This window comes from Pituophis catenifer, unplaced genomic scaffold (genome assembly GCF_029215685.1).
Source record: "Pituophis catenifer annectens isolate HBS135680 unplaced genomic scaffold, rPitCat1.0.hap2 SCAF_2, whole genome shotgun sequence".
NCBI lineage: Eukaryota > Metazoa > Chordata > Lepidosauria > Squamata > Colubridae > Pituophis > Pituophis catenifer.
Window position 1 is genome coordinate 175,596,708 of NW_027256882.1, and position 22,540 is coordinate 175,619,247.

The 22,540-nt window shown below is 41.0% G+C and overlaps 1 protein-coding gene across 2 annotated transcripts in view; it reads left to right on the top strand.

Moving 5' to 3' along the window:
* Positions 1 to 22,540, top strand: part of PNCK (pregnancy up-regulated nonubiquitous CaM kinase) — a 32,975-nt gene that overhangs the window by 5,412 nt on the left and 5,023 nt on the right. For both annotated transcript variants that reach the window (XM_070935147.1, XM_070935148.1), the window contains exons 2-10: positions 1,631 to 1,744; positions 3,566 to 3,697; positions 5,666 to 5,740; positions 6,610 to 6,748; positions 15,337 to 15,460; positions 18,084 to 18,159; positions 18,279 to 18,391; positions 20,467 to 20,545; positions 21,191 to 21,278. In XM_070935147.1, coding sequence (XP_070791248.1) covers positions 1,668 to 1,744; positions 3,566 to 3,697; positions 5,666 to 5,740; positions 6,610 to 6,748; positions 15,337 to 15,460; positions 18,084 to 18,159; positions 18,279 to 18,391; positions 20,467 to 20,545; positions 21,191 to 21,278 — 903 coding nt within the window. In that variant the 5' untranslated portion in view covers positions 1,631 to 1,667. The remainder of the gene's footprint in view (positions 1 to 1,630; positions 1,745 to 3,565; positions 3,698 to 5,665; positions 5,741 to 6,609; positions 6,749 to 15,336; positions 15,461 to 18,083; positions 18,160 to 18,278; positions 18,392 to 20,466; positions 20,546 to 21,190; positions 21,279 to 22,540) is intronic.

The following is a 22,540-nucleotide window of genomic DNA, read 5'->3' on the forward strand; positions in this document are numbered from 1 at the left end:
AAAACAGCCTGGCTTGTTCTCCTGCTTCAAACTACAAGTGGATGTGCTGAAGTTGGCAAACTTCTCATGCAGGGGTGGGTTCTACTTACCTTTACTACCGGTTCACAACGGGATTGCGCATGCGAGTGTGCAGATCACTGATGACAACATCCGGAGTGGTGGGCGGGGCCTCCTGCCGTTTTTTTTAAAAAAGTTTTTTATTAGTAGTTCAAAATTAAAAACATTGGACATAGATATGACATCACTGGTCCCAAGCATCTTCCAACACTTTAAACTAATACATAATATACTAATGATAATATAATAATATATTCCTTAAACCTTAGACGTTATTTAAACATAGTATAATAATAGTAATTTATACCTTATTCCTATACAATTATACATATCTATACAATTCACATACATATTTATCTATAATAACGTATATAATTCTAGTCTAACACTACACATTTGTCTCAGCTATCCTCCTTTTATCTAACTATTCATAGAATTTTGCCCAGATTTTATAGTACAATGTTTCACTTTTATCCTTGAGTCCCAAGGTGAGTCTATCCATTTCTGCGCAGTTGAAAATTTTTAGTACTATTTCCTCTTCAGTTGGGGTATCTTTCTCTTTCCACTTCTGCGCCGAGGCTATCCATGCCATTGTAAGTATATGCAGTAGTAGATAATTTATGTCTTTCTTGTATTTGCCCTCTGCCATTCCCAAAAGGAAAAGTTCCGGTTTAACTTCTATGTTTATTAACAAAAATTTTTCCAACCAACTCTATCAGATTCCAATATTTTTTTGCCTTTGGGAACTGGTCCGAACCGGGGGCAACCTACCACTGCTCTCATGCCACTGTGACAAATTTCCACTTCCTGTTGCTTGTAGGTGCTATTGACGCTTGAATAAGAAACCCCAAAGTTGCCAAAGTGGTCCAAATGTGGTCTTTATTTTTTAATTTTTTTAAATTATTTTTTATTCCACTAGACTCCATAGGAATTCATGGCATTTTGCAGATCAAAATGATCTGGGATTGGGATTTTCTGATTTCAAATTGTTTTCTATAGCCCCAGTTATGTGGCTATGGGGAGCATCTTCTTAATTGTCAGGATGTGAACAGAAGTCTACCTTTGCTCGGTTCAAATGTGCCTTTATAATCAAACCTTAATCCATTTGGACAGAACACACCACAGGGCAACTGTAGCTTCTGGCAGTCCGGTGGCCTCCAGTTGTGATAAGTTGCAGTTTCCAGACATCGGGACAACTTCTTGGAAAGACTTGCAGATAATGTGGTTGTAGATCCTACCCCTGAAATGGGGAGACCTCCTCAGGTGTTATCAAGCACAGCAGAACATGGGATCTTCCGAAAACTGCCTTTCCTTCTATTTCAAGAATATTTGGAACTGAGAATGAACTTCCTGGTGATGTGTACACAAAATGTATCTGGGTGTTGCCTTTTAAATCTCCATTTCAGACTCAAAAATTTTTCTTCGGTATCATACAGTAGAGGGGAGTGGCTGGAAGATTTCTGGCCCAAGGAGCCATGGGAACAGGCTGACCCCTTTCTAGATGTTTCCATTACAAATTTCCCTCTCTGTTTGTGACTTTTTTTTCTCCTCATATCTACCTCCCTATCCCCAGATCTTTCTGGCCGGCCTGCTTTGAGCTGTTGTTCATAATGCCTCTTGGGAAAGGCTGGAAGAAAACAGTGGAAGACATCGCCAGTGTCTACGACATCAAGGAGAAGCTGGGCGCGTGAGTAAAAAGGGTGGGCTGGCTTAAGATCTGCATGGACGCTCTCCTGCTCTGGGAATCCTGCCCTTGCGGGCTTCATCTCACCCTCCATTTCTTGACATATTTACTTTCCATGCTCTGGGTTAGCCCTTCTCTACTTTTACACTCCCCTTCCCCAACTTGGGAAGCTGAATTGTTGGGGATCTCATAGGCCACGTCGTCTGGGGGATTCAGAGTCTTGGGGTGCAAGGTTGAAGGAGGTTGTTATAGCTTCAGTCATTTTGCTTTCCCTCCACCTGCTTCCATTTCTCTTTTTTTCCTTTCCCAGTCACATTTATCATGCAGTTAAACCACGCTTCCCTCCTGGTCTTCGGTACCCCTCCAGTATTAAGTAGTGGATTGATGTTAAAGATGGTGCGATTTTAAATATATGCCTGAAGAAGCATCCCCCTCCTCCCCCGCCGTGTAGCAGATAATCTCACATGTACAACGTTGCAGTGTTTGTAGTCTGAGATCTGCCTTCCACTCTCCCGTTCTCCATCCCTAGCATGAAGCTGACTGCTCCCCATCTGCTTCCCCTGCCCTGAGGTCCTCATCTTGCCCTGCCAGCCCAGCCAGGTCTCTCTCTCTCTCTCTCTGCGGCTGGCTGTGGTCCCTCCTCCTGGAAGCCTCTTCTGCAGACCCCGGGAATGCTGCAGCCCAATCTGCTTCATTTGCATACTGCGATCCCATTGGCTTTGATGCCCTCGGACATATCTGACGTGCATTGGACAATAATAGACCCGGAGCCAGAGGGAATTTGCGGAGGATGGTGGGAAAGAAGACAGGTTAACCTTTTCTTAACCAAATGCACCAAGCCTTCTAATTTGGATGAAGGGCAGAGAATCCAAATCCCTTTCCAGAGAGACATCAAACGGGCTTCTTCTTCGTTTGCTCAGGTTTCCTAGGGAATGCCTCCCTGTTGTTTTCTCTGCAGCACTAGGAGATCAGGGTCACACAGGAGAATGAGTCAGCCAGTCCTGGAAAAATATACATGTTACCAGTTTGCATACTCAATACCGGAGATGCTTCAGCCAATTTATTTCAAAATCATAAAGCGTCAACCAAGGGATCAAACACACTTGAATTAGCTCCAGTCTGGTGTGTGGTAGAGCAAAGATGGGTGGGTGGGTAGGGGGAAGGAAGACCCTTGGGGGAGCCTGTGCAGTAAGTCTCAAAATATTCTACCACCTTTGTATTTTGGTCACTCTCACTTACTTTGAATGATTTCCCTCCTGCAAAGCCAAAAACAAAACGTAATCTCCCCCCAAACAATTAATTTCCCCTCCCCCTCCTTTGAACTATTCATTCTGTCCCCCTCTCCCAATTTTAAAAATAAGGCAAAGTTCTATTGACTGATTCCATATTTTGAAGCGGAACACACAATTGCTTCTTTGTCCCAGAACAGTTTGAAGCAAACTGAACATTTTTTTTTTCCATGTAGCAACTCTAAACTCAGACAATCTGCAGGGAATTAAAAGAATTACATTGGCGGCATGGCAATGCTTTTTCCCTTACAATCGTAATGCTGCTTTTGCTTAACATCCTGTCCAATAAAAGGTTCCAAGGAATTTAAGGGAAAAAAAAACACAAACAAAAAAAACCCCCAAACCCAGCTTTCCTAGAAATCACACTTAATTTAGTTGGGCATAAAGTACATAAACAGACTTATATGTAAACTGCTGAATTGCTATTGCAGCTGTATCAGATTTGTGTAAGGAACTTTAGTGACTGCTTATGTAGTTGTGAACACTTACACTTACATGCCTCTATTCCGCCTTCCTTTAATTCTTGTTCTTACAGAGGGGCCTTTTCAGAAGTGGTCTTGGCCCAGGAACATGGATCTCAGCGCCTTGTAGCCCTCAAATGTATTCCTAAAAAAGCACTGCGAGGTAAAGAAGCAGCTGTGGAGAATGAAATTGCTGTGCTCAAAAAGTAAGTCAGTTTGCATTTCTGCACTTTTGTGCCAGGATTTCACTTATCTTGTAGAGAGTCCAGTTTCCAGACATGGAAAAGAGATAACATTGTCTGTCCTTTTTAGCTGTATGGCAAAGGGAAAATCAGAGAGGCAACTTGACCTGTAAGCATTTTTTGCACAGGCTAACCTATCACAGTTCTGGACTCAGAAGGCAATGCCTTTTCTCTTTGGGTAAGGGAATGCTGTTTCCCTATGGTTTTGATCTCCTTCCCTTGAGTGCACTTTTCCATTCTTTTAACTTTTGGGAATGTCTGGGCTTAAATAAAACCCAGATTTCAGTGAATTTTGCAGGGATAATCTTATTTATTCCACATTTTAGCTTTCAGCCAGAGTGATTTCAGCCAGAAATTCCTAAGAATTTCTCTAGCCAGGTTAAAGTTAAAGATAGTAATTGTCTCAAGATTACTTACTTAACCATGGAATAAACATGTCCTAGCAGTTGTGGGGTTTTTTTTTTTGGTCATGATCTCCTTCAGCTCATTGCCAACCCACATCTGAGTTGCCTTAAGTTATCCTTAACAAGGTCTTCTCCCTTAGGCAGTGTTCATTTAGCAACACCGTAATGGACAGAATCAGCTCAACATCTAATGGCAATTTTAGGCTGATGGAGGTATGACCCCTCCCACCTGGTCCTTCTCTATATTCTGGGGCCATTCTGTCCATTTGAGGACACTAGTAGGAGAAGGTGGGTCTTATAAACCAACTTCTCCCCCTGTACCCATCAAGTCTCCAAACTGATCCCCAGCTAAAAGACCTGTGTTTAAAAAAATAGATCAGCCCAACTAACAGCTAATAGGTACTGGAATTGCGCCAGGGGGAAATACTAGGAAAAGGACTCCTACTGCATCAAGCAGTTCCCCCTCCATTATTAGATTACTTTTAAACCTGAATTTACTGATCTTTCAGGGAAGCACTAAAACTAAAAATCACCTGAAAATAGCTAATAAGTACTGGGGAAACTCTCTTATCCCCCGACCCATCCACACCTGTCAGCTGCACCATGAAGCTATCCTCAATTCCCATCAGCTCTTTTTTTGTGTGGCTTTGCTGAAAAATATGGGAGAGCTGTGTGGTGATTTACACACCACAACTGGGAGAGAAGTCAGCTTAATTGGGGAGAGCTGCCCTTTTTACCCTCTACATTTCTAATCCTACCATAGCATCAGAATCTGCTCTCCCCTTTTTCTGCCACCTCTCACAACCCGGTGTACAGCTGGCAGATATATAATTCACCTCTCAGAACTTGCTTCCTCCTCTGCCCCATCCCACTTAAAGAGTGTAATTGGTAGATTCTCAGCAGCTGTTAATGTTTGGTGGAAGAAGAGGGAAGTCAAACTATGGAAATCTACCAACCTCCTTAACTTGCTCTCTATGTAATAAACAAGCACTAGTAAATAAGCACCATTTTCTGCCTAGCGGTTGGCAATGGGAGCAACAGGTTTTATGCTAGGATATTTTTTTGCTCAAGGATTGGTGGAGAGCAATCTTTAACTATAGAGAAGAGTCCCTAGTGAGATTCCTATGTGAATAGGGCTTCACCCAACTCTAACCAAACTTTCAGCCTTAGAAGTATCTACATGGCTTTCATTATGCTTCCTACACATGTAGGAGATGACCAGGCTGAGCCCAAGGGAGGGGTCAAATGCATCATCAGTCATGAGTCCCTTCGTGCCCACAAGAGATTTAAGTTCAGCCCACCTTGAATTCCTTTCTTTTCTTAACTCCCACTAATTTCCCTTGACCATTAATAGTTCAGATTCTTGTAGAAAACTTGAGCTTACAATAAATCTTTATACACATTTGGATTGCCTGGATTTCTCTGATTTCCCTGGTGCTTGACAATACATACCTTTCTGAAAAGGTGAGGATAGATTCTTGGGGTGTTGGCTGCCCTTCACTCTCCCATCTCCTAATTTTTGTTGTAGGATTCAACATGAGAACATTGTTGCTCTGGAAGATATTTATGAAAGTCCCACTCATTTGTACCTCGCCATGCAGCTGTGAGTAGAAGTCCCTACCCTATGAATATGTTTCTACTTGTGAGGTCTGGGGTGGGCAATTTGTCCTCTGGGATAAATGTCTACCTCTGGAGGGATATAAAATGACATTACAATTCTTCTGTAGATCACAACAATGCATCGTTCTTTCAAAGAAAAAGGTCCTTGCATCAAATGAGGTTACAACTAAAATTAATCTTTTTCTGATTGGTGCAATCCTGATTGTAATTTGAGGAATTGCATTTGAAGGGTGGCATCTTGGGAAGGGTTGGTCATAATAATCAGATAGCATAGAGAAGGCAAGTCTGCAGAGAATCAAGAGCAAATGATATTTGAGATACTTAGTTTTATTCCAAGTCCATGTAAGAATGAATTTGGAAGAGAGAACTAGAGAGAGATAGCACCTTGAACCCTCCAAATAAAGGATCCCAGTTTGTAGGACCAGTTTACCTTTTTCTGGTATGAACAGAAGCTTTGCAGCTCACCATACCAAATATATGTATGTATGTATATATGAGTATATATTTGTGCTTTTGAATCAGTGTTGACTCCCAGTGACTGTCTGGACAATTTTCCCAGCAAGATTTCAGAAGTGGTTTGCCCCTCTTCTTCCATGGCCCAAGGCCATCCCGCTGTCTTTGTGCCTAAGGTGGGATTGAATTTCTGATCTTCAGGTTTCTAGTGTGACATCTTAACCACTTCCCCAAACTGACTCAAAGGCATAAAATAAACAAATCAGCACCACCCATATAAACTGCAAGTTAGGTTCCCTAGCCTCCCTTTTCAATTGGGAAAGAAAATTATTCCTGATAGTTGGATTCTTCCTCTTGTTGAAAGAGTGTGAATGTAAATCAGCTCTCTCCTGGGTGCAGGGTGACAGGCGGAGAGCTCTTTGACCGCATCATCGAACGAGGCTATTACACAGAAAAGGATGCCAGCCAGCTCATCCGGCAGGTGTTAGAGGCTGTGAATTACCTACATGATCTGGGAATCGTTCATCGGGATCTCAAAGTGAGTATGTTGGGATGCTTTGGGGTGTCCAACAGGTCCCAACTTTATTACAAGAGAGAGGACCCTCCCCCCCAAGTCCAGGAGCCATGCTTTGCTGATAGACATCTATATTTAGCCTTTGGGGTAGTCCACCCAGACATAAACTGAGCAACATGGTATATGCAGTACAATGCAGCAAGCCATGTGCTGCATTGGGGAAACAAAAAAACCACTTCATAAGCACATGGCACATCATAGGAGAACAAACACATCAGGATTAAATTTAGCAGTCTATCTGCTAAATTTGTCAAAGACACAGGCCACTCTTTTGAAGACAGCAAAGTTCACATTTTGGATAAAGAGGACCGCTGGTTTGAAAGAGGGGGTCAAAGAGGCCATCTATGTCAAAATTGAACAGCCCTCTCTCAACAGAGGGGGAGGTACATGATATCATCTATCTCCAATCTACAATATAGTCATTTCAACAGTTCCAAGAAATCTCCACAGCCATTTGCACCACTCAGGTAATCCTGAGGACACAGATAAGCCTCCAGGTTTAACGACTTGCTAATAGAATGCAAATGACCAGCTGTCTGCAAGGAGTAAAATTCTTTCCATTCCCCACCACCAGTCAGAGCTGAAGAAGCTTCTTGGATGAGAAGCTAAATGTCGTCAAAGAAAAAACCAGGAAGTCCAGTTATCTCTTTAAAAAAGCACCTGTGGGATTTAGTCTGGTTATAGAGTTAACATATTTTTTCTGGATTTCCAAAATAAATTGAACTACAAACCATCTGAGGGGGTCTGTGTTGGCACAAAAACTAAGCTGCCATTACCACCAAAAACAAGGTTTAAAAAAAGCCTACCTTTTGGAATTAAGAATGGTGCAGTCAGCCTAATTCCAGGCTTTACCCATTCTATAGGGATGTTTTGGGGGAATTTGTTCTGAATTTTGTTCTTTGCCATTCACAGTTGGATTTGGCCCATTTTTGAACTCCATCTTTCATTGATCTTTTTCCCACCATGCAAAATTTAATCCCATTTTCCCAGTTTTCAGAGAGTTTTTCTGCTTAGACTCCTGAATTGTGGATATAACCTAGAACACATGATATATATTTTTCTTAGCTTCAGTTGAATTGAGAATTAAAATTAGCCAGGGTTATGTTGTGTGTTAAATTGGCCCAGTGCATTGTACAGAAGCAGCTTTGCTTTTAGGATGTCAATGAGAACACAGATTTTGTAATATAGCCAAGGTACTTAGCTATGTTTGTAAAGTAACCAAAGTACTTGACCATGAGTTCTGAAGGGAAGAGGTTATTCTAAAATGTGATCTACAAATTTCTGAATATGTTACTTCAGTTTGTAACCTATCTATAAAATCAGTTCCTGGATTTTGTCTCTTTGCCACATGTTGGCATAACGAAGATGTAAACTAAGAGTGAGGCTACATGGAGGAAGCAGATGAATTTTGTATATCTAATTTTTGTCTAGGAAAAAAAAAAAGACAGCTTTATCTTAACCAGACTTCGTGCCAGCTCTTTGCAATGAGTAAGCAAATGTGAGGCTTTGCTGTGAGGGATACCTTTAGCCCAAAGCTGGCCGTTGGGAGAATCAGGAGTGGGATAATTAGTCTCTCTGGAGTTCTCACAAATCTCCACTTTTAATGTTGCAATTAGGCAGGTATTCAGGTACTGAAAGGGAATAAGGGGCAGGAATGGTTAATTCTCCTGGTTAATTCTCTCTTCAAGTGTAATCTTATTTGCATTATAACCAAAATTCAGAATGTGAAATTCACTGTAATGTGTTACTGCAGTTACCCTGTCTTCTGTTACAATCTATGAGTCAGAATTTAGTCAGCAGAACTAAAAGCAATGCAAAGCTGTTTTCTACAAGAAATGGTGGTCCCCAGAGAAAGAAACCAGATTCAGGGTCAATTTTTTTGGGTCTGCCAAAAAAATAGGCCATTTGGAAGAAGGAAGTGAGGGAGGATGGAAAGATCAGAGTGTAACATGGAAAATATTCCATCCCCCAAATCAGTATTTTTCAACCTTGGCAACTTGAAGAGGGGTAGACTTCAACACCCAGAATTCTCCTGCTAGCCATGCTGGCTGGGAAATTCTGGGATTTGAAACCTGTCCACCTTCATGTTACCAAGATTGAGAAACACTATTCTGGTTTATAATTTTTTGTTAGAAAGAGATTCAGAAAATAAATTGGTTAAAGATTGTATGATAAAATGGGCGCAAAATTTTGGAGAACCAGTTATGATGGAAACCTGGGGAAAAATATGGGTTCAGAATGTTAAATTCACACAGCCGCAGAATTTGAGGGAAAATTTTTATAAAATGTTTTATAGGTGGCATTTAGATCCTAAGAAATTGTCATGCATGTATCCTAATGTTCAACCGAAATGCTGGAGATGTGATTGTTTAGATGCTACATATTATCATGTATGGTGGACATGCAAGAAAGCAAAGGCTTTTTGGATAAAAATTTGGTGGGTTATGCAAAATGTTTTGAAGAAAAAAATTCAATTTTCTCCTCAATTATTTTTACTGGGTATAGTTAAGGGCTTTTCAGTGGGTGAAACAAAATTGATATTGTATATGGTGACAGCAGCTAGGTTACTGATTGGTCAATATTGGAAAAGGGATGATGTGCCTACAATTCAAGAATGGACTTTGAAGATGGCCAGTTTTGCAGAAATGGCGAAGATATCAACATATTTAAAAGACCGGACTCAGGAGACTTATGCATGGGAGTGGAAGAAATGGATAGATTATGTGCAGAATAAATATCAAACTAGGAAGTATCAGATAGCTTTTAGCTGAATGTTGGGTAGAAATGTATAGTTTATAGGGGGCAAAATAGCTTATTGTTATGTAGAAATGTATAGCGTACAGGGGGGAGAATAGAGGGGTAGTAAAGTATGATATAATATAATGTGGATGGATTTCACCTTGGGGAAGTCATGGGAAGAGGGGAGGGTTTGGGGGGGTTAGGGAGGGATGGGGGGGGAAATGGGGAAAAATTGATATTTGTAAAACTTTTTCAATAAAAAAAAAAAGAGAAACACTATTCTGAATTAACCTTCTGAATGGAAGTGCAATTGTCACTTAGTAAGATGCAGATTTTGCTCCTGCTGCATCAGAGTCTTCCTTCTTTTATAAGCAAATGACTGCTGCTCAGGTGTGCATGGAAAAATGTACTGTGCTGATTAATGAATGCAGAATAGAGGAAATCCCACATTTGCATGCTGACATTGGATCTGTCTTCCTAGGAAATGAAGGAGATGCAATATTTTGGTTTGATAGTGATGAGTGTATGCATCCCAATAACTGTCCATTTTAGAGCACTAGTCTATGCTACAATACCACTGCTAGTCTGGAGAGCCACTGCGATCTGAACAAGTGATTGAGGCTTAGTCAGCGTCTAGCAAAGCATCCCATTCTTATGGGCGGCTTTGGATTAGGCCTGGAAGAATAAATCAGTTTCTGTCCTCTCCATAATGATTAACAAGGCTGTTACTATCAATAGAACTTTTTGCCAGCACTGATAGTCTCTGATCAATTTATCTTCTGTTGACTTCTTGTTTTTAACACCTTCAATTTTTCCAAGCGTATGGGTTCTTCTGCAACATCTCCTATCTTGGCATTATGACTCTGATCTAGAATAAAGTTTTAGTTTTTACTTCGTCTAGCACAGAATTGTTCTTCTTGTGGTCCAAGTATTCTCAACAATTTTATCTGGCACTATAATTCAAGAGTGTCATCTTTTCATTGACTAGATTTTCTTATTGCCTAGCTTTCACAGCAATATGCTACATCTGGGAAAAACATGGCCATTGCAATACATATTTTTAGTATTTTATCCAGGCTTATCATAGGCTTTTTTCTAAGTAGTAAATGTTTCTTTGGCTCATGGCTTGTAAATTTTTGAGTCTTTGAACAAGGAAGATAAAGTCTGTGATTACTTTAACTTATCTCTCTGTTTTGTGGGGGTCAGCATTTCTTGTAATCTTGGTCCTCCCTCCCTCCCCATGCCCAATCTTTTACTAGTGAGAAGCAGACTGCCTTTTATGAGTGAGAAGCAGTTTTGTATTTACTTTTTTTCATCTTCAAACAAGAAATTCATTAATTTTTTTTCCTTCCCATCAAATACAACCGATAGGAAGCATATATTATTAATTTCTCCCAAAATTTTCAGTTCCAGTTATGATATCTTCCATAGCTTTCCTCAACTTATTCTGCATATGAGTTAAATGATAACATGCAGTTTTGGCATACTCCTTTTTCTAATTATTTAGTTTTTAGTATAGTTTTTCTTATTATTTGTTTTAACTGTTGCTTCCTGGCCATTGTAGAGATTATTCAATAGGCTGATGAAGTGGCCAGGTACACCTTTTAAGGGCTATTCACTCTGTATGGGGAAAGGCCTTTGTATAAGCAATAAGCAAAAATAGATGTCTTTACCTTTTGTATTATCCACTGGAAGTTAGGAATGTGGGTTCTAGTCCAATTTATCCTTTTACCTTTTCTTGTCCCACGTATGAATTCTGAACTGCAGAATCCTGAATATTAGCTTAATAATGTGTGAGATAAGTCCAATTCAGCAGTTTGAGTAGTTCTTAAAACATCACTTTTTAAAAATATTGGAATATAAATTAATCTTTTCCACTCTTTTCCATTCCTACTTAACAATCTCAAATATCACTTTAACTGCATCATTTTGTAAAATTGTAAATGCTTCTGCTGTATCTCATACAGCTTTATTGTTACCAGTGTTTCCTAGGACTTATTTAATTTTACTTTCCAGGACATCTAGTTTCAACACAGTGGTCAAACCTGTACATCAGGGTGGGTTTATATTTTTTTTTATTACTGGTTCTGTGGGTGTGGCTTGGTGGGTGTGGCATGGCTTGGTGGGTGTGGCAGGGGAAGTAAAATCTTCATTCCCGCCCCACTCCAGGGGAAGGTTACTGCAAAATCCCCATTTCCTCCTGATCAGGTGGGACTTGGGAGACAGAGAATAGATGGGGGTGGGGCCAGTCAGAGGTGGCATTTACTGGTTCTCTGAACTACTCAAAATTTCTGCTACCGCTTCTCCAGAACTGGTCAGAACCTACTGAAACCCACCTCTGCTGTACATATATTATTGTTTGGAGGAACTTCCTTTACTGTTCTTTTATATACTTGCACCATCTTTTCTTGATATGTTTCTTCTCCAGTATATATTTCTTTTGTCTTTTCATGCTCATATTTTCACAATAGGGCCTTTTTATAAGCTGTGGTGGCACAGTGGTTAGACTGCAGTATTGCAGACTGACTCTGCCCACAGCCAGGAGTTCGATTCTGACCAGCTCTAGGTTGACTCACCTTCCATTCTTCCAAGGTCGGTCAAATGAGGACCCAGATTGTTGGGAGCATTATGCTGACATTGTAAACGGACCAAAGAGTGCTGTAAACCACTATGGAGTGGCATATAACTCTAAGTGTAATTGCTATTTGTTTTATGTAATTTTTAAAAATAAGGCTCTTTTCATTCCCATTCAGATGTTCTCTTCAGTTTCTTGGTGTTGCCTACTGATACATAATTCCTTGCCTTTGCTGCTTTTTCTGGAATTTAGCATTAGATTGCCATTTGCCTTCCGCTTTCCTTCTGTTATTTCTGATGTATTGTGGAGTTTAGAAGTTGGAATTTTATTCTTGGTTCACAAAAAAACCCGAGACCAGTTCTTCTGGTTTAAGACAATGTGGTATATTTATCCAAGTTGTACAAGTAACGAATGAGGAATGCAGAAAGCTTTCCTCACACAGAAACCAACAATTGTTGACCTGAGATAAGTGGATAAGAAGATATAAACTAAATTCACCAAGCTAGGAGATGCATGAAGTAGAGTCCCTTATCACAATAAAGGGGATAAGCAGAAGGCCCAGCTTCTTTGCTCAGTGGGGCAAATTAGGGAAAAAGGAATCAAATGGCATTTCAAGGTCTGGGTCCAAATACTTACCTCATTAGTAAGATTAAGATTGCCGGCTATACTAAAGATAAAGGTAAAAGTTTCCTCTGTCCAGTTGTGTCCAACTCTAGGGGGCAGTGCTCATCTTCATTTGTTAGCTGAGGGAACCGGTATTGTCCGAAGTTGCTTCTGTGGTAAAGTGACCAGCATGACTATATGCTGAGGTGCATGAAGCGCTGTTTCATCTCCACCAAAATGGCACCTATTTATCTACTTGCAGTTGCATGCTTTCAAAGTGCTAGGTTGGCAGGAGCTGAAACAAGAACAGGAGCTCATTCCATCATGGGTCTTGAATTGCCAACCTTCTGGTCAATAAGCCCAGCATCTTAACCGCTAAGCCACCACACCACTTCTGAGCTATAGTATGTAATGATTTACATTCTATGGGTTGGCACATTTCTCCCTGTTTCTATATACCATCCTCACTGACCTAAGCTTGGGGTTCCCAGTTTGCTTTGGCTAGGGTTCATCAGGTATCTTGACAATCAAACTCAGACCGCTATTGTTCCGGTTCTTGTTTTAGTAGAGCAGCTCTTCCCCCAGGATAATATTATCAAACAGCCATTTAGCTTTGTTCTGCTTTTTGCATTTCAGGATACTTTTGTTTGTTACATCTTTAAGAAATTCACAGGTTTTTTTGTCTAGAAACCTTTAAGCAGTCTATTTATCAAATTGAGTCTGCAAGATCTATTCTTTACCCTTGCTGCATACTCATGAAGTTGAATACTGTTGGTCTGATTATTTTGTTTAAGTTGTCATTTTGTAGGCAGGGACTAGTAATCTGTGCCATAATTAACACCAGGTCTTGTTTGTGCTGACCAAAGTCTGTTTTTGTTTACTGAGTATATAGTCTACAATACATTATTGATTTTTGGTGTTGTCCATCCAGTAATGTCTGTATGTAGAGTTACCTTTTAGATTGTTGGAAGGAGGTATTTGCTATAAACATTGAATTTTCTTGCCAGAATTCTTATTAGTCTCTCTCCTACTTTGTTTTGTACACAGAGAAAAGTTTTCCTATTATTCCAGATGGTATTACATAGCTTTTTGAGAGCCACTTTGGTGGCTAAGACCTCAAGCTATAAATCAGGAGATAGTTCTAGTCCCACCTTAGGCATGAAGCCAAACCACAGGGTGACCTTGGGCCAGCCACTCTCCAGGAATTTGTCCAAGCAGTTACCAGGAATCAAGACTGACTCAAAGGAACCAACCAAATAACAAAAAAGACAAACATCCTTTTTAGTATGATCTCTTCTTTTGGTTTAGCATGTTACCATAAAACGTTCTCTGCATTTATGGTTGGAGTATCATTTCGGATCACTTGTAACATTGATCGGGTTGCCTTGGAGTCATTTGTGATCATTCCATAATTTTTAAATTGTATTTAAGCATTGGCTTTTACAACCTTTTGTTAACAGTGATGGCTACTCCATTTCTTCTGTTCTTGGCCACGGCAAAAAATACGGTGTCTCACTAATGTGAAGTGATACGTTTCATTCCATTTCATTTTGTTGATTTACAGAATGTCAATGTCAGTCTTAATATTTCTGCTCTGAAAGCATCAAATTTGCCCTGGTTCATAGATTTGACATTTCATGTGCCAGGGTTACACGTGTCTTTGTAGCATCAGATTTTTATTTTGCTTTGGATACATCAGCAGCTGAACATCCTTTTGGCTTTTGTCAAATCATAAACTCCAGTGCTATTTGTGCTTACCTTCTTAATTTTATTTATATGCCGCCCTTCTCCGGAGACTCAGGGCGGCTTACAATGCGTTAAGCAATAGCCTTCATACTTTTGTATATTTATACAAAGTCAGCTTATTGCCCCCACAAACTGGGTCCTCAATTTACCTACCTTAGAAAGGATGGAAGGCTGAGTCAACCTTGAGCCTGGTGAGATTCGAACTTGCAGTAATTGCAGACAGCTGGTGTTAATCACAATGCTATCAGTCTGCTGAGCCACCAGGCCCGTTTGGGTTTGGTTATGAACCCTGGTTTATGATATACCTGGAAATTACACAATAATGTAGCTCACAGTATTATTGGAATGCACAAACCCGTTTACTGATCCATGAAGGGAAAATAGCATTAGATGGTACATGTGCATGCACACATCACCCCCTCTCCCTCCCTCCCTCCCTCCCTCCCTCCCTCCCTCTCTCTCACACACAAACACACACACACACACACACACACACACACAAACACACACACACACAGATGGTTTTTAAAAAATCTCTTTGCTGCTGTCTAATGTTCCTCTGAATTTTTGCTGCCAGACATATCTATACCAGGGTCTCTTTTGCACCCCTGAAGGCACTGAAGATGTTGGAATAAGAGGGAAAAACCCCTGCATTAATGCCAGTATAGCTAAGGACAATTTAAGCCTCTGCCAGTCATGGGGTGGTGAGGAGATGCAGGCAATGCCTTTAGGGCAGAGGCAGAGAAAAAGTGCAAGTGGGAGGAATGCTCTACTCTTATTATCTTTAGTTGTGTAGAAACTAGAAACTTTTAAGATCCTTACAGGAAGGAAGACATACAAAATACGATGTATGTAACTTTACTCTGTTTTGTTTTGTTTGTCCAAACAGCCTGAAAATCTCCTATATGCCACACCATTTGAAGATGCCAAGATTATGATTACAGACTTCGGGTTGTCTAAAATTGAGGCTGATGGCATCATGTCTACTGCTTGTGGAACCCCTGGCTATGTTGGTGAGTGTGATAATGGGAAGGGTGAGTGGCCCAACATGTTCTATGTTAATATCCACTCTTGTGTAGATGTACAAAGCCTTTCCTATAGAAAATTGATCATTGAATTCAGTGTTCAATTATAACAATCCACGACAAGGAAAGACTACATCATGGGTGTCAAAGTTGCCGCGTCATATTGCCGTCACGTGACGTTTTTCCCATTTGCGGAGCTGGGGTGGGTGTGGCCTGCTTGTGACGCATCCAGCCCACGGGCCACCAGTTTAACACCTGGACTACATTATGCAAATGTTTTATAGAGCATGTGATTTTTATTTTTTTTTTGCAAAATTTGATTTGCTCCAGTATTCTTGAGCAGGGAATAATATAAGGACCTGAAACTGCAACCTAAAACCTTATCCTCTAATGGGTTTTGAACCATTGGGGGCATTTTTTTCCAATTCTAAAGAGGCTGTCAATTGTTTCCTTTTTTCACCTACAAACTGAGATTTTGCAATATTTTCATAGCATATTCCGATTCCTAATCCATCTGCTCATAGTCCATCTGCTCATTTACAAGTGGGAGAGCTAAAAATGACTTTCACGCAGTTAAGGAATACGCAAACCTGTTATTTATTTATTTAATTTATTGGTATTTATAAGTTGTCCAACTCCAACAGATGCTGGGTGGTACACAAAATCAGAAAAAAACACCCTATAACAACAGATAAAACCCTTAAACCAAATGGACAGCCCAGACTACAATAATCTTACAGATAATAAAAAAAATGCAAACAAAACAGGGGTCCTAGATGAACAATAATACATCAATCCCAGGTCTGGAACCAAGGCCAGATTTTCCCAAGCTTTCCAAAACTGCAGGAAAGAGGGCACCATCCTTATCTGTAGGAAGATGCTGCTCAAGCTTCTGGGGCCTTGAGTTAGAATCAAAAGAGATTGGGGATATTATGTATTTTCCTAAACCCTTATTGTTTCCCTCTTTCCTCCCACTGCTTGGATGCCACATGGGTGATGGGCTGAGAATAGATATCTCAAGAAGAGATGACAATTAGCACAAGACTTTGCAACTGGCAATTGTCTTAAATACTGACAACAAAAGCAAGGGTTGTACTACATTTAACCAAAACAGGGAGTTGCTAGAACAATGCACTGAATCTACATGGGAATCTTACAGTTACAGTCTGGAAAATAACTCTGCACTTTGATTATAGGGTTACAAGGACAGGATTACAGGATTAGTTAGTCACTTAGATGCCCATACGTTGGATTCAACTTTTGACTGTGTGGACAAATGTTGAGCACCTTGATCTGGCTCCTGTAACAACAAATAGCTTGTCATGCCCCTGTCGGAGCCTGAATCTGCGGGGGAAGATGAGCCAACAGAGATTGAGGGGGCAGCTTCATTGGCTTCAGAGGAAAATGGGGAAGGCCAGGACCTTTCAGGATTAGGACAGCTTGTAGTTAGGGAGGAACAGGGGCAGGATGAACATGAGAGACAGAGTTTAGGAGAGGAGCAAGGACCACCCCCTCCTGATCCAAGAGCATGGAGAGTGGAGAGAAGGCGAGAACAGCACAGACTGAGCAGGCTACTCGGGAGAGGAGTGCCCCACCCATCTTCACAAGGCACACCTGGGGAATGAGACTTAAGGAGACACTGTGGTGAGGGGCATTTGTCGGGAACAAACGCTGAGTTCTTGAAGTGTTGAGTGCCGACGTTTGAACTTTCCAAGAGTCCTTGCATTCTTTCTGGCTTTCTGGACTAATTACCTGGATCCTTTGCTTCCTGAATGCCTTGATTTGCCCTGCTGGATTTATTGCTGTGCAGCCTTGGTGTACACAGCGCTGGGCTGGACTATATGAAGCCAGAGGCTGCTTGAGATGTGTGTGGGAGGGTTTGTTATCACTTTGCTCTGGGACTTGCCAGAAATATGGGAGCGTTTGGGGAAATTTGGAGTAATAAAGGGGAGGTTTGAACTGCCAGCTGCCTCTGTTATCTCTGTGCCGTGCCCCGGGTCATCACATAGCTGTTCCAAGAACATTTCAATAATCTCTCTGAATTTGTTCATTTACCTCATCTGTTGTCTTTCCAAGCATAATATTTTTTTCTAGTTTATCTGCTGCTCATATCTATGTCCAAATTATGCAAATGTCTGCTTGCTGAATATCACCTCAAGAGACAGTGAGTCTTTATTTGATCCAGGACTGATTGACTGATTCTTTTTGCATCTATGGTACTACAACTCACATGTTCTGTTCAATATTATTTTCAATTAACAAATTAACAGTACAAAAAAAGAACAGTACTCAGAGTTCCTTTTTTTGTCCTGTTTTGTGCACAGCTGTAGGGGTGGAGGATTGGCTGTAAGTACATATACTCAATGGAAGGGTGGAGTTTGCAAGATCAACATTAATAGGTTTTGTTGATAACAGTTCACAGTAGATGTCACCAAACCCCGAGCTCATCGTTCTGGCTGGGGCTGATGGGAATTGTAGTCAATTTATTGGGTAACTGTTTCATCTTTTCACAGTTTAAAACCATGTTAAGCTGCAGAAAGTTGAATTGTGGGTACAGCTCTTAATAAAGCCTCATATCTTCCTTGCCTTCTTGGCCATTGTGTCTCTGTAGCCCCTGAAATCTTGGAGCAGAAGCCCTATGGAAAAGCTGTGGATTCCTGGGCACTTGGTGTCATCTCCTATATCTTGTGGGTACCTTTCTACTTCATTAACTATCCATCCTTTTGCATTTATAAGCACAAGGAACAAGTTGTAACATGTTTTTGCATGCATATGTGAGATCTGGTACCTGTGTTCCAATCTGCAGACTTTGTGGTTATCCTCCTTTCTATGATGAGAATGACTCTGAGCTTTTCAACCAGATCCTGAAAGCTGAATATGAGTTTGACTCCCCATACTGGGATGATATCTCTGACTCAGGTGAGTGGCACATTTCGGTAAAGAAAGTGGCACGGGAAGGGCTTCTTGCCAGTTCTAACCTTGGAAGCAGTAGAAACCCTGTTCAGAATCCCTCTAAAGAAATGTATTTTGATTGAAATATATTGAGGAAAGGACTTCAACCTTGTTCCTTAAAAGCAGGGATCCTGATCTGTCCCCGTCCACACACACACACAAACACAGCCAGCCGACGGTTAAGGAAGCACTTGGCACACACCCAGGTCTTTATCTCCAACTTGGCAGCGATATACACATCGTCTGCCAAGTGCTTTTATTGCCACAGAAACAGAAAGATAATATACTCAGCGTACAAGAGTCCAACAGAAATAATATTCCTCTCAGCAGTTTCGGACGATGCTTTAGTGACTATCCAAGGTTTATTTTTGTTCGTCACAGGGATCACTGGCCACCACCCTCTCTTATATAGTCTCTGGGGTGTGGTCCAGTGACTCAGTTCTAATCCCTAGCATGCCTCCTGAGCTGCTGCAATCGTTTATCACGCCTTCGGTGGCGTGCGTCCAGGAATGATGTCTCTCCTTCACTCTCATCCGAGACACCTGTCTCCCGGCTAATCTCCTCTCCCTCGGCCGGCACCTGAGACAGTGCCAGAGGGGAGGGGCCTGGAGAGGGAGGCCTGGCTGACTCCTCTTCCTCATGCTCGGAGCTTTCTTCCTCCGATGGGATAGGCTCAGAGGGCGGGGCCACAACAGATCCATGCCTTAAACATCCCATTCACTTTGCTATCCGCATATTCTGGTTGGCCCCCTTTCCCCCGTCAGTAGACACATTTGAAAACAACAACAAAAAATGGGTGTGCAAGTTCTTTACTTTTTGCCAAGTAAGCATTTTGCAAACTGTTTTTCTTCTAACAGAATACATTTTTGTGCACACGTCCCTCTAAAATAGTGTCTTTTGTGCAAACTGTCCTTTAACGTACACATTTTGCCTTTAATATAAGCCTTTTTTTTGTATCTTTTGAAGTTGCAACATTTTAGCAACCGTGTGTTTATTATAGATTTAAATGGGCTGGAAAATTCATGTTAAAAATTGGATAAGAAGGGTCCCCTCTGTACACCTTTCTTGACCCTTGTTTGGCAATACTCTTATTTGTCACATGCTTCATATGCTCAAAGGAATGAAGAGAATCATTAAGCTTTGTGATGCACAAAGGAAAGGGCCTACCAGGAAAGAAGGGGTTAAAAAAAAGAAGATGGCGGCTATGACTGATCAAAGCTCCACCCCTTTTCTAACCTGCATGTCATATTAAATAAGAGCAGAGCTTTGCATATGTGCTTGAAGCTGCCATCTTGACCTTTATTGACACCACCCCAACCCTCCAGACACCCATGATCTACCAACTTAATGAGACTTTTTTAGTAATATTTTCTTTCAGATTTTCAGCAATTGTGACTGGTTCCTAGTGGCAATTGTGACTGGTTCCTAGTGGCAATAAGCTGGCAATAAGCAAGCACAGATTGCTCTCTCTTGACATTCCCCCATCTTGCCTTGTGACAAAGTGATGGTCTGTGGATAAGATACTAAACATAGTCATAATAGGGCTGTTATATCTATTTGGTTGCCGGGGGGCGGGGGGCAGGGGTGAAATGCTACCAGTTCGCTCCCGTTCGGGAGAACCAGTAGTGATAAAAAAAACTACCAGTTCAGGCGAACCGGTAATTAAAAAAGCTATCTGTTCCTCCAAACTGGTATTTCCGATGATCAGCTGTGCAGCGGGGTTTAGCTTTGCTAGAAAGCAGGAAATTCTGCTTTCTAGCAAAGCTAAATTGTGCGCCACAGCTGATACCTCCCTTGCTTCTACTTACTTTCCCAAGCCTCCTTTTGGTGCGTACTGTGCATGTGTGCATGTGTGCACAGCGTGCGTTTGGTGCACACTACACATGTGCATGTAGCACGTGTTTGCCACGCAGCATGCATGCACGTCCAGTGGACCGATAGCAAACTGATTTGGATTCCACCACTGGGGGGGCGGGGGGGGAAGGTTTTTCTCGCAACTTTAAACTAAATCCTGAGAGGTTTGTGTTTCTGTTCCCCTGTAGCCAAAGATTTCATCCGGCATCTTCTAGAACGGGACCCTGAGAAACGATTCACTTGTGAACAAGCCCTGCAACATCCCTGGTAAGTCTCACTATCTGAGGGGGATAACCTTTTTCTCTTTTAACCATTCTTCCACACCACTCCCATTTCCATTCCCATCCTCTCAATCCCTTAAAACAGGGGTGTCAAACTCACGGCCCATGGATTGGATGCATCACGTGCTGGCCACGCCCACCCCCAGTTTAGCAAAGGGGGGAAAAGTCTCGATACGGCGATGTGACAACTTGAGTTTGACAGCCCTGCCTTAAACGGATTATGGATCTTGGAATATTTTCTTTGAATCTCTTTTACTGATCTCTTTCAAGGCACAGGATAGAGAGTAAAGAATCTTGTCCTGTCCTAAGCTACTGTAGATGCTGGAGCGACAAAGATTCCCTTATGCCACTCTGCACAAAAAACAAATAAGATAAATTATATGCATCTCCTACTTCCACAACGATCACGGTCTTAAAGTGTTTTGCCTTTGGTTGGATACGTACAAAAAACCCTGAGCGGTTCCTATTGACAGTGAGCAGCAAAGTCATTAAGCCACCTTTCCCCTTCAAAGACCAGATAGGGTGATTGGAGCCCAGGGTAAAAACAAGAATTCTTGCGTTTAAGGAAATAGATCACACACAATTCAGGAAACACTGAGAGGATTACTTCCCTGTCTTTTATACCATTCAGGATCTCTGGGGATACAGCTCTGGAGAAGGATATTCATGGATCTGTGTGTGAGCAGATTCAGAAGAACTTTGCTCGCAGTCAATGGAAGGTAAGGTCAAAGGTTGAAGGTCAACTCAAGATGGGAATGGTTCTGCATTCCTTCTGCACTCCCTTTTTAATTTCAAAGAAAGGGATACTGGATTTCGGTAGCTGTGATGAATCTTCCTACTTTTATCCCCCAGCCTGGATAAATTGAATGATATCTTTTTAGAGACACCTCGTTAACAATAGAAAAACAGAAGAGGAGCCTGCTGCAAAATTTAGCAGCTTAGTTCTCACCTTCTTGACAGGATAGAGCTGCAGCTCACGAAAGCTGGTACCTTTTAATTAAATTGGTTAGTGCTAGCAGATTTCTGCTTCTTGACAGGTGTGTTCCTTGTCAAGATTCCTGTGAACAATGCCTTAATCTTGATGACTCTACAATATTCAAACTCCATCTTTTTGTGATTTGTTTTCATTCTGTGGCTCCTATGCGCATCAAGCTTCCTCTCTCAACTTTTTCAAAAGTTATCTTTTTTGCAAAACGTGAGGGCGAAGCCTCTCCCTTGCTCCTCTGTGTTCCCATTTCTTGTCATGTTTGATAAAGAATACAGATTTGACAGCATTCAACTTGACTCTGTTTTAAGTATGGATGAGTCTACATTTTAGATGGCAAACTGAGAAAGTAAATAAAACTTCCCTTTTGACCAAAATTGTTCTGCTCTCCATGAAAACAGAGAAAGATGGGCTATAATTAAATCTAAATTTTCTATATTTTTTTTCTTTTCTGTTTATTGATTACCATTTTCATCTCTAGGGTTTTACTTTGTTAAGGTAATTTTGTAATCCACACAATGTGTTCTGATTATTAGATGGACTAAAATTAGAATTAAATAAAAATAAATGACATCAGCCTTCCTTTTTCATTGGTTCTGCTTCGGTACTCAGGGTGATGATTACAAAAAGTTAAGTTCAATGTTTTAGAGAAGAAATCACCCTGAATTTCTTCAACACACGAACAGGTAAACTAATAATACATGGTGACAAGTTTGCTGCAATTCTATATATGAGTCCTTCCAGCTTTGGCTTGTTTGATTATCTGCTGATTTGTGTTCTTTAATCAAAGGTGATATGATATCATTTTGTATAATTCTCAACTATTATTGTCAGCTTTACAGCCGCCTACATAGCCGGGCTTATCAGCAGTAACACACTGATGGATACGTTAATAGTTCCATTGGTAACTTTTACCTGGTAGATTTTTTCGACCTGCTATGAAAAAAATAAAATCAGTTAAGACAATTTTCCATCCTCCTGGGGGTGGGGTCTGAT